Source organism: Diorhabda carinulata, chromosome 2 (genome assembly GCF_026250575.1).
Source record: "Diorhabda carinulata isolate Delta chromosome 2, icDioCari1.1, whole genome shotgun sequence".
NCBI classification, from domain to species: Eukaryota; Metazoa; Arthropoda; class Insecta; order Coleoptera; family Chrysomelidae; genus Diorhabda; species Diorhabda carinulata.
In genome coordinates this window covers 16,966,799-16,980,258 of record NC_079461.1, presented here as the reverse complement: position 1 = coordinate 16,980,258, position 13,460 = coordinate 16,966,799, and the positions used below count along the sequence as shown (strand labels likewise).

At 32.1% G+C, this 13,460-nt stretch overlaps 1 protein-coding gene across 1 annotated transcript in view; it reads left to right on the top strand.

The window, feature by feature from the left end:
* The window catches only part of LOC130903783 (kinesin-like protein CG14535), a 256,050-nt gene extending 250,473 nt beyond the window's left edge, over positions 1-5,577 (top strand). Inside the window, exons 12-13 of the mRNA XM_057816111.1 lie at positions 4,023-4,198; positions 4,368-5,577. Of these exons, the coding sequence (XP_057672094.1) occupies positions 4,023-4,198; positions 4,368-4,684 (493 nt within the window). The 3' untranslated portion in view covers positions 4,685-5,577. The remainder of the gene's footprint in view (positions 1-4,022; positions 4,199-4,367) is intronic.
* Positions 5,578-13,460: the final 7,883 nt, after the last annotated feature.

Sequence of the window (13,460 nt, the reverse complement as noted above, 5' to 3'; positions counted from 1 at the left end):
TTCTATTCAAAAAATAATTTTCCCAAGTTGAAGTATCCGTTGATGTTCCGGTTAATATGATCAACAGCTTTCGTAATATTTTTTTTTGGTGAAGCTGTATCACATTATTTCTATTGGCTCATCTCCAAAGCCTTATACCATATGTCCAGACGGGTTTCAATATACAGATATTTGTAGAGACGTAGAGAGACGTAAGTTTGTTGCTTATAAACAATTTAGAGTTTGTTCCTACAATCCTAGCCATTTCGGAGGCAAATGAAACCTTCCACAAGCACTGCATCAAGAAATTAGAGAAGCTTTGGAATGATTCTATTGCTTTTGAGGGAGAAGTAAATCGATTTTTGCCAAAAATGCGTCTGGATCAGGCAATTTATCTGTAATTCCACTGCGAAAGGAAATAGAGCGTCTTGTTTCAAATATTCGGCAAGTAGCTTGGAAAGCGATTGAATACAAATCATTAAGGTATAATTACTTAAGAGATACCTTATAACAGACCTTATAACAGAGATAAGGGACTAAAGAAGGAAATGGCTGTAAACCAGAAAACATAACATATTAATAATAATTTGATAACTGAGTTAATTAACTTTTAATAACGGATTATTCAATTTAGAAATGAATCAAACGATGAAAAAGACCTATTTTGAATAATAAACGAGGATTCATATGAAAGACTTCCATCTCCTTGTTCCAATCAAAGATTCAATCCTTGTTTTACCTACAATGCTTTTGGGTAGACCAAGTAGCCCATTGCCGCTATTGGGGAAAAAAGGAAAGATGGGAGGCTACTTTAGCAGGCTATCTCCCAAAAAAGAGATAACTAGCTCAAAGTACCGATAGAAACCCTTAGAAATCGACTGATTCAACGATGACAACCTAAGCAAGAAAAAGGATATAAGATACTGAAATTATTTCTTCAAAAGAATTTTCTTAGAAAAAATTTAAATTTAAAATAATTAAAAATTTAAACGGAACTCCTGGATTGGATCTCTGTATACATAAAATCCTGAGCAGAATCAAGACAAATCTGTACGCGGAGAGACAGTACAAGATGTTATGATGATACCTGAACCTGGTTAACGCGAAGACCTATACCAAGGTCTTCAACGTGGACTCTCCAGCGAAGTCTTGATCACTTTGAGCGCTGCTTATTTTATCTTGGATATTTTGGTTTCTTCTATTTCTGTTTCTGTTCAACTTGATACACCATATATATTAGATTTTCAGTGGTTTTTTCAACGGCTAAATTAGTGGAATTATCTGTAAACGTTGCGATTGTATATATTCAAGCTTCTATAGATCGCTGGTATACAGTGAGTACAATATTCCTATATCAATTTTTGTTAGTTGAGAGCGTATTTCAAAATGTCTGATATGAGATATGAGATCATATGAAGTCTTAGTCTCGTTTGATAAAGTGGCAGAGCGGATTTTCCTTTGAAAACTTTCCGATTACATCATGATGTTTTGAACTTGTTCTATTATTTGGTGGATGCGGGATATGAATTAATTGATCTTTTCTTTTATATATTCTAGTATTTGAGGATCTATTTTTTCGTAAAATTCGAGATAACGGGTAGGAAAAAGTGAGGTAATTTCCTTAGCAGGTTAACCAGGTTCAGGTATCACCATAACATCTTGTACTGTCTCTTCGCGTACAGATTTGCTTCAGGATTTCTCAATATAGAGGTCCAATCCAGGGGTGCTGTATAATTTATGTATATTCTAGTTTTCTAAGAAAATTCTTTTGAAGAAATAAGTCCAACAACTTCAGTATCTTATGTCCAATGTAACATTCCAGGTGGCTATTGTCATTAAGTGTTTGCTTTTCCATTTATTCATTGTATTATCCTTTTCCTTGCTTAGGTTGTCATCGTTGAATCAGTCGATTTCTAAGGGTTTCTATTTGTACTTTGAGCTAGTTATCAGTTTTCTGGAAGATCTGAGACCGGCACTGGGCTACTAGGTCTACCCAAAAGCATTGTAGGTAAAACAAGGATTGAATCTTTGATTGGGATAAGGAGATGGTCTTCCATATGAATCCTCGTATCGTGGTACATGACACATTCGTTGGCGCGGAAAGTTTTTTCTCTTTGCATATTTTGTCGTGCACAACTTCTTGTTTTCTGATCGGTTTATTATCCAAAATAGGTCTTTTTGATCGTTTGATTGATATCCAAACTGAATAATCCGTTATCAAAAGTTAATTCACTCAGTTATCAAATTATTATCAATATGTTATGTTTTCTCAGCTGGTGATCTGGCTTACTGCCATTTTCTGCTTCATTTCCTAATCTCTGTTATATGATCCGTGGTATATCTCCAGTAATTATACCTTATTGATTTGTATTCAATCGCTTTTCAAGTTGCTTGCCGAATATTTCAAACATAACGTTCTATTTCTGTTCACAGTGGAATTTACAAATAAATTGACTGATCCAGATACATTTTTTGCCAAAAATAGATTTACTTCTTCCTAAAGAGCAATCCAACACTTCTCTAATTTCTTGATGCCGTGCTTTTGGAAGGATTTGACATTTGCTTCAAAATTTCAGCAATTGATCCTTAATTTAAGTTTAATTTTTTACTGGAGAGCATTTTTGCGAATAGCCAGTAGTCACTGAGAGTCAGATCTGGACTATAAAGTGGATGAGCTATCTGACGCAATTCCAATTTACGATTATATCTAACCATATTGTGGACTATTTTTATGTTTTCTGGAGTAACCACCTCAATTGGAAGACCAGAACGTTCACCATCATCGGTGTCTGTAAGACCACGTTCAAATTCAGCAAACCAATAACAAATGGTTCTTTTCGATGAAGCAGAGTCCGGATACTACTTTTAAAATCATTTCTGAGCTTGTACAGTATTTTTTTTTCATCAAGGAGCAATCCAATTTTGAATCCAAAATAACAAAAGTAGCTTCACTTAAATGGTTGTCACTTTTTTATGACTATCGAAATATCGTGAAATTTTGGAAGTTGGTACTTTGTGAACGTTATATGTGTTATTTACCTTCCTAAAATCTATAAGATCGGAGATTTGATTCAGATATGTGGTCTAAAATTGATTTTTCAGTTGAAGAGTTTTCATACTTATCTCTTGCTGATAGTAGTTCTCTGAATTCAGTCAATTCACATCCTAAATGGATTTGTTTTGTATTGAAAACTTCTTCCACTTTACAGGGTATCTTACGACGAGTTAAAACTATCTGTATATGGCAAAATATTTATAATAAAATCGGGTTCTTCCCGAAGTCGACTGTAACTTTGTTATTTTGAACAGAACACCCTATATATTACTACAATTTTGAAATCTACGTGAAATTTCAGTAAAATTTTGTCTAAAAACTTTTTTCGAAAAATAGATACTTTTTGAGTTATTAATATTTTTGTAAAAAATTTGACCGTTGCAGCCCCTTATAAATTATTTTTTTATGAGGATACCCTTAAAGATATGAAAATGGTTCCTATTCTGTTGTTTTTAGCAAGGTCAGACGAATTTGAATCTATGTTGATGAAGTTTGCATTCTATACAGGGTGTGTATAAAAAGTGTTCAAATTTCAACTTAATAAATATCAAATTTCTTTATTTTTATAAACAGAACCACCCGGTTTTTTTATTTTAATGCTTTCAGGGATAAGAAATGAGGCATGTTCACTTTCCTAAACCTAAACCTTATCGTTATGCAGATATTAAATGTTTTCTGTAAAGTTTTAGAGATGTTATAAGTATTTTGCCATATACATATAGTTTTAACTCGTCGTGGGACACCCTATATATCTGTATCCTTGGCTATCCAGGACATCAATAAATTTTTGTCTTGACTGTATCTTTTGATAACAAAATTCCTCCATAATGTCTAAATGTTTGTAAAAAACTATGTAGCGGCTTTTTGGTTTCAAATTCCAATTTTCCGAGTGCAACAAGCTCTATATTGATTGAGAAAAAAGTTCAAATTCGTGTAGATATCAATTAAAAAAATACAGATTATGATTATTATATAAATCATATTTTAGGTACAACCACAATCATCATGATAATCTGTCCAATTTGCGCCATCCAGACGGAGCTTCAAATCCTAATTTGAGAGAAGAAATATCCTCTAGATTACCCGAAAATGGGACGTCCTGTAGTATTGCTACTGATTTTATCACGTCTCAATCTTCACCTCCACCTAACAGTCTTCCTTCAGGTAAAACAAAAATTTATTCTCAGGAAATTACTCAAATTATAATCTTTATGTTTCCTAATCGTCTTGATTTTAGGTCTCTTCTGTTTTTTTTTGTCATAATTTTCCGAATTTCATCTTATCCTTTTTTTTTTAACAGTAGAGAGATTGAATCGTGCAATCTTGAATCTAGAAACTGGAATAGCCGCTATCAAACTAAGTCGAAATCAAGGAGATGGAGGTCAAAAACTTGAGGAGTATGACAGCGGACACGACTCCACGCCCAGAACATCCAAACATAGTCCAGCCGCTATATCCAGAAGAGCTGAAAGTGGATACGACAGTATAGTCCGCGACTCGGAAAGCTCTAGTATAGATTCAGATCAAAGTAGAATTATCCATAATAGACGGGGTAAATGCAAACATAAACATGACAAATCGTTTTGTTCGTGGTTTCTGAATCCGTTCACTTGTAAACATTTTGATGAACCACCAGAAACTCATTTTTAGATGCTATTTTTCTACAAATACCGACTTTGGTACTGAATGATCCCATTTCATGTAAACTACAGTATGTATGAAGACTATTTTGATAGGTGAGGTATCTTGTTTTTTTTTGTGTAATATCTTCAGAAGGTTATTAATTGAACAGCAATTATCTCGTTCTTGTTTTTGTCTAAAAACTTTTGTGAAAAGTTCGGCAACATGTGCTACGACATGGGATTGGTTATGAAGATACAAAGACATGTCAAGGATCGCTACCTAGTAGAAAACCTCGTGACTATCAAGGTAAAACCTGGAAAGGCAGTAAAAGTTTCAAATTTTTGCACTGCGAGCTATGATTCCCGAGATACAGTACAGAACTCTCAAACTTTCACTAGTTTGGTGTAAACTCTTTATAGTTGATGGAAACTTTTTACCTCGAAATAAATGTTAGTGATTTGTACTTTTGATCAGGGTATAAAGACAAATGTATTTACGACTGGTTACAACGTTTCAACAATAAAAGAAAGATGAACTTAAACACTTCAGTAATGATTGAGAAAGTACGGAACATGCTAACAATAAATCGAAGATAGACTCTAATTTGAAGTAGAATTTACCATTAGCAATGAAACATCGTCATGAAGATTTGAATAAGAGGAAGATCTGTTTCCGAAATCAAAACAGATGGAAGCCGGTGGAGGTTTAATAACCATATTATATAATCAGGATCGATCCTCACTGCGAACTATTACCAATTTAATGAAGATTCCAAGCGACGAATACACACGACTCAAAACATACCATTTTTAAAAGTCCAAGGTTAAAACATTGTTGATTCTCTTCTTACAATCGCCTTATTACGATTAAGTTGTGAAATTGTTGTTGCGTCGTATCTAGAGCTGGTTATGATTAGAAACGGAAATTTTGACATCGAATTCTCTTTTTGAGATAGTCTCATAGGAGTTCTATAGGATTTATATCGGGACCATTAAGTGGCCACTCTAATGAAGGGATATTGACATCATGTAAGTTACCAATAACTTGTATGTCCTTATATAGCCAGGACGAGCGTTGTCCTGCCTGGATCAAAAATAAGGTCCAACAAACGGAGCGTAGTGTTGTGTAAGTAATATTGGGAAAACCTAACCAATTCCGTACGAGCATCGAAGTAAATACCGCCACACAATATTTTAGAACCACCACCAAAATGCACCTTCATGTGAAGGTTTGAGGCTAACTCTAGTTTCATCGGAGAACAGAACCCGTCTCCAATCATCGATGGTCAAATTTTGATGTACTTAGTATTCCAAAAATTTTCTAGTAAACAAAGGTTTTTTGGCTGGTTTTCTGTTACTTGATCATGCGTCATGTAAACGTCTTCTAACCGTTCGAGACGATAAATCATCATTTCGAACATCTAATAATTCATTTCTTAGCAGATTTCTGGTGACTCCTCTGGTTCTGGAAGTACGTTGTCTTAAAAAGCGTTGATGCTGGAATTATGTCTTTCTGATAAACCAGCAACATATAACATTGAATATCCTTCATTCAGGATACTCGTATTGTCTCCTACATTGACAAATTTCTTTGTACTGTAATTGTGAAACAACATCGAGTTAATTTTCTCCTGGAGTTCATTCTACGAATACACAAACTATCAAATAATCTTCTGACATCCCGTGTCCTCAAGTAGTTTACATAAGTTCTCCAGTTGGGTCACTCTTAATGAATTTTGAATAAGCTATGTTCAGTATTGTAAATATCGATTAAGTGTTAAGTTTCACAATATTGCAATATATTGTTAGTATTGATATTTTTTTTAATAATTGCATTTAATGAGTAAGTTTATTACTAAAATAAATGTAAAGTCGAGACTGTCCAATCGAATTATTAGAAAAATATATATTGCTAGTGAACATTACACTTTTATACATTTGTGAAGTTATTTATTAGTATAATTAGATTACTTTGAAATATGTATGTACATGTATAATTGGTAATCATGTTGATATTACAAGATTTTAATGGTCAATATAACCAGGTTAACTTCTCATAAACAAATAGCTAATAAACTTCACATTAACATTAAAAATGTTTGTTATCAATTTCAAATTTCACATTTCTTGTAACATAGTTAACAAGGAATTCAATTCAAATTATACTTCAATAGCAGTTCTATTTCATTGGTCGTAATTTTTGTCTAATGTCAAAGCTGTTGCTTATTTTCGGCTTCCCAACCCTTATTATACACCTTTCCACTCAATAACTCTTCAATGGGGGGAGCCTGGAGGGATTATCTTCTTTTAAATGGTATATCGTGAGCTTCTGATAAATTTCTGATTATTCTAGCGTAATGACGAGCGGTTAGATCCAGCTAAAATATCATTCGGTCATTTGAATTATGTGTATCAATAAAATCAACCAATTTTGGAAGACACCTCTTATACCCAACATTAGAACTTGAAATGCCCGCTATTGATATGGCATACTAGTCTAAAACTTTATCTTCGAATTTCTTTTTGGATTTATATTTCACGAAATTGGGAGAATTTTCTATGTTAACTTGAGTAAAATCCATCATTGCATTCAATTTCTTAATGTAATACGTTAATCTTCAATTTATTTCAGACATTTATGTCTTTTCCGATGCTTCACTCTTTTATTTTATTATCTTTTATTCTAGTTCTTGACTGGGAAACCCGAAATTGGTTAACAAGTTGATGTTCCTAATTTGTCTTCTTCACGTTCGACTATTGATTGTTCTGAAGACTTAAACATGGTATTCTTTGTTCACATTATAAATATTCCAAAATGAGATATTCTGCTCTCTAAATGTATTCACAATGTCAGTTTATGATGACAGTCCTACTAAACTGTATATACTCCCCTATCAAACCATAAATGAGTTGGAAGTTACTAACTTGGAAGACTAACACCGTATATGCTAATACTACCTATAATAATAGCATTTGTTGGATGAAAATTTGACCGATAATAACCGAGATACGTTCTAACGCCTTTATGACATCGTCGGCATCCTGTATATACTAATATTACCTTAAACAATGAGGTTTGACCAAAAATACGTTTTAAGGCCCTTTTGGTATCGAATGCGTTTGTTAGATGAAAATTTAACCAATAATAACGTCGTTATCCTGTATATACTCTACATATCACAATGGTGTTTGCCCAATCTGACCCTTAATAACCGAGATATGTTCTAATCCACCCCTTATAACTTGTAATGCTTACGCTCGTCTTTGCGCATGTCTGTCTAAGCCTCTTTGAATACGCACTGTATAAGTTGCTCACGCCTTTTCTGACCACACCCATATCCGCCATTTTTTCTTCAGTGCCATTGTTTCCTGACCGCCATTTTTCCTCCGTTCCATTTTTTCTCAAGTGCATACATAAAATCTTTGTTTTCCATGGCAATTAGACAAGTTATTTAGAATTAAATTGAAGACAAGGAATTTTTTCTAGAAACTTTAGTTACATACGTAATAACGTTAACGGAGAATCCGATAGAAATTCTGTCAAATTCTCGACTAAACAGATTCTTCATCAACTTAATGTAAGAAAAAATACTGAATGTATATAATTATATCTATTTATTTACGAAAATAAAAATAATTTTTATCTGTAATTATAATCATAATTCAATATAAATAATAGGATAAAACAATAATTCAACATGATTACCACTGATATAACAGACTTTAATAAAAAATTGTTTATCACTTAATTGTGATTAACTTATCTAATATTTTTCTACGTATTTATTCCATTATTATTTATTTAGATAAAACTTTATCATACAACGATTCGGCTCGTCCTCAATATATTTTCATCATGTAGGTCAGCTAATGTTAACATTAAAGTATTAAAAATAAATTACTTGTTACTCTGAGCAATTAAAGTCACCTTATACTATTAAAAAAAATTGTTTGCTTTAATCGTGAAAAAATTTATACAAGAGCAGAAAAGTTTATCTGACCTAACAGGGCTTTAAACAGTGAAAATCAGTTACTCGTGGATTAATGAAAACTGCACTAGATATGGGGAATATTTAAAAGTAGGGTTCCACCCCAAACATACTTTTTTCGCGTTTATATGGTTGTTTCTAAGTGTTCCGAAAGTACTATAGAGGTGTCAATAATTTTCCAATAATATCCTAATAAGCGGTCATGCACATGTTTAAAAACAAAGATTAGAACCTAACCTAACCAATCTCCTTTCCCTCCACCTCTTCTGTTATGTTTTGGTCTGAAGAGGAGAGTTATAATCTGTGATCTCAGATCTCCCTGGGGCCAGGCCCTTTGAAATCCACCATTTTTCGATAGTGAAAAATCGCCCAAAAACTCTCAGCAGAGCTACCAGTTCAAAATTCGACACAATAGAAGAGATGGAGGGAAAAGGAGATTGGTTAAGTTGGGTTAGGTTCTAATCTTTGTTTTTAAACCTCATCTGCTACTGCTGTGAATAACCGCCAATTCCGATATGATTGGATAATTATGGATCACTGAAAATCAACTCTATATACTCAAACGTGAAGGAAGAAATACTGCAGCTGAGTAGAAGGTACACAAAGACTGAAAGGCCTAGTTATTACAGATTTTTTCTAGTTAAAGGTATCTAATAAAACATCGAAGTTATAGAAAACTATTTTTAATCTCAAATAAACTGTTAAATACAACACAGATCTTGAGATTCTGATAGGGTGTGATACTGGTAAATTATTAATGAAATAATCTCTGTGAAGATTGATGCATTTTATAATCGAAGTGTTCAATAATTCTGGTGACCTAAGTAGAGCTCACTACTTTCAAGGTCTACCACTAAATCACTCAGATTCTTCTTTGTGAATAACTATGAGTTTATAGAATAAATTATTGATTGTAGACAGCCCTAACATTAGTTTTTAATTTAGATTTTGGACAAAGAATATATTTGTATGATTCTTTGAGGCCTTTCAAACTAGATTACATCTTTCAAACAAGGTACAACCCGACTCTGTTTGATTTACTTATAAACGACTATCGACATCTTGAGTTCCCTCATTTTGTATGATCAGTAATTTATTTTTTAATGCTTAGTACAGTTGTTGGAATAAAAACAGCATTAACTAGTTTCTATCTTTTTAAAACTTCTACCGCGTGTTGCAAATAATAGTTCGCTGAAATTTGATCCAAAACTTTAAAAGTATTTCTCCAAATGTCATATAGTATTTGCAAATGGTGGAAGTAGGATGAAAAAATTTGAATTATTCATATCTTTCGACTTATCTTGCTCAGGATAATTCCAATAATCAACTTTGTATACGTTAACATGTGTCAAATTTTATATTATTTCTACAGTATCTAACCTATTAATATTATGAAATATTTTGTACTAGCGCATATCAACACATCCTAAGTAATAAAGGGATCACACTACTTGTAATTGCCAATTTTACACAGCTTTTGATAAAGATATTATTGTAAGTATGAGTGCTTTTATAAGACAATTTCGTGGTTTTTTACCTGCTTCGTAATGTATATTGTTAGTTTCGATGATAACTTGATTGTAACTTCTAAAATAACGAGTGTCTTAAGAAACGTGTACAGTTGAATTTTCTTCTCGTTTAGATATTATTGTGAAAAGTAAAAAGAAATTTTGTATATTTCGTCTTCCTTTTTGATTGATTATAATAAACTGTACACAACTTAAGAAGCAATTTGTCAATTCTTATAACCATTAGATGCATCCAAAAACTCTGTTTTGAGAAAACCAGCCAAGCACTTTCCAAACAGTCTTTTTCAGTGATCTATGGAGAGGAGATGCTTCTATCTTGTTTTTGGTTGTATCCTTTCCTCTGAGTCGCCTCGTTTCACCACGTACAAATCCCACTAAATAACAACACTCTACATTACTGATTCAATCAGCTTGTTGAAATAAGACAAATTCTACTTCTGGACAGAACGGAATCTTGGAATATGCCTACACTTTTATCATAAAAAGCCGAAATTTCTCGCCCTCCTGCCTTCTAGGTGAAGTTTTTGAACACAACATTCCAATTCCGAGTTCATGGATGGCTATAAAACTTTTGACATATTCTAGCACACTCTACTTGATAGTGAGATTCTGATGGTACAACTAACCATTGTTTGCTCATTTCAACTGTTGATTAATCTGATTGAGACTATACAACGATTCATATTTGTGCGACACTCGCTCACTTAGCATCAAATGCTGATATCTCCTGATGCAATTTGATTTAATGCCGGTGATATGACCAAAAAGCGATAAACATCTTAGCACCCAACTCGAGCTATTTTATTCACAAGATTTTCGCCTAATACTTTGGGGAAATATGCGAAAATATATTGTATCACCATTCACTAATACTCTTAATTGGCTAGTGCAGTAGGCGCTTTGTACCTACAGAGTACGAAGACCTGTCAACCTCATCGATGTACTCGGAAGAAATATAGGAATAACATAATACGCATAAAATAAATATCAATAATCATCATACAACCTGCAAGTCCAACACCAATTAGTAACTTTGAACTTATTCCCTTCGACTATAAGTTCTTTGAAAATGATGACAAGTTGAAAATAACTGTTAGTTCAACCACCAGGGGGTTGTTTCTTTGGCGATGGTGGTTTATACCACAAATAATGATAGATATTTGAAAGTAAATAGTGAAAAACTGAAAAAAGTTTCTTGGTTCTAATTTAAAAACGAGTCTCTTAGCAAGTTTAAAGCTTTTTATTAATGATACGAACGATTTTTAAGTCAATTGAGGTCAAACAATCGTCGTAATATCCTTAACCTCAAAGACAGAAAAGAATTATGACACTCAGCAACTTTAGAAGCTGATTATAAATTGTATGAACGATTTTGAAGCTAATTAAGTTCAAAAAACTGTTCCATCTTTCAGCTTCAATAAAAACAGATAAAAACTCTTAAAAAGTGATTGAACTAATTAGATTTATTAGGTGATTAAGTCAATTGGACTTTCGTGAAATTTTCACTAAGAAATAGATATAGAAAGGCCAAAAGACAGATTTACTTGCAAGAATTAGAACCATTTGACTTCTGGTGGGTGCGACTAGAACAGTAAAACAGATTATATATATATATATATATATATATATATATATATATATATATATATATATATATATATATATATATATATATATATATATATATAGATTTAGTTAAGTAGCTCTTTTGGTTATAAAGAATTCCTAAATATACGAATTAAATCGTATTGCTTACAATATTCATTGTTTTTTATGTAGTAGATACCAATTTATTGATTACTTTGCATATCTAGTGAATAAATTATAATCAACTTATGTTTTTCACATTTTATAGTTCATTATTTCTAAAACCTTTTGATGATTCTCAAATATTTTGATATCACATTTCAATAGATTGAATATTGTGGTTCAATATAGTTCTCTGTCAATTATCATCGAAAATATTTGAGGAATTTGATTGTCTAGATCTCATAAAAAATTTTTTATATCAACATACTATACAAACACTTATAAATTCCAATTATTCTGACAAAACCTTCGGCTTTTAGTTTATATTTTATTTGTAAATGTACTTTATAATCAAATTAAATGCTCAAAATGAACACCATTCACTTTTTGACAACAACCGAGACGATTTTGAAATTCTCGTACAACATTTTGACTACAGGGGGTAATTTCGTTAATTTCTTCCGTTACCCCAACTTTCAAATCAGTGATATTGTCTGGTCTATTGAAATATACTTTGAATTTAAAATAACCTGATAAGAAGTAATCCAGAAGAGTCTAATCGGGGGATCTAGATGTCCATCCGATCGTTCTTCCACGACTTTCAATCCACCTATTGGGAAAACCTCGTTTAAATAATTTCTAACTGTACGTGCAAAATGTGGTGGAGCTCTGTTTGGTTGATATTAAATAGATAGATCTCATTTGGATGATTAACATCAGGAAAATTTCTTTGTAATGTAGGCATTTATCAAAAATTCTAGATAAACTGCACTCTCAAAAAAATAAGGACCAATAATTTTATTGTTAACGCTCAAACTTTCATTTTTTAGGATATTGAGTGTAAGTTTCAAATATCCAGTGAGGATTTTCTCTGCTCCTATATCTATAGTTCTGTTTGTTAACCGTTTCTATTAAATGAAACGTCGCTTGATCAATTCTGGGTTATTCATATCCTTTTAAAATATTTTCAAAATTTGCTACATATCATTGAAAACTGAATATTTTCTTTATCAATTACACATATTGTCATGAATTTAGAGATTAAGTACTGTTGGGATAGGAAATTTGTGTCCAAAACATCTTTTTACCACTACTAGTCATGAAGTCATCAATAAAAATCTTCTGGTTTTTCTAATACAATACTGATATCAAATTTATTTCTAGATATGTTAAGTACTCTTGCAATCTTTATTGTAAAATGTTGTAAATTAATGTAATAATTTTTTATTGTTAATGATAATTTGAGTTTGATTGTAATAAAACGTTAGAAATTACATATTGCAGTTGTATCTGAAGCATTATAATAAATGAAATTGACTAAAGAATTTTTTTTTCAAAAACAAAAAAAAATGTGACTATAAGACGATAATTTAATAATTTTAGCGCAAATTTTTAAAATCTGTCTTCCCTCTGTTTACATTTTACATGTTTACCCTTCAAATTCAAGTGCCCCATTGAACGAAATCGTTTTCGAGCATGACTGAAGAAAATAAGGAATTTTTTCACAGCCTCTGTATAAGTAACAAGGCACATTTTC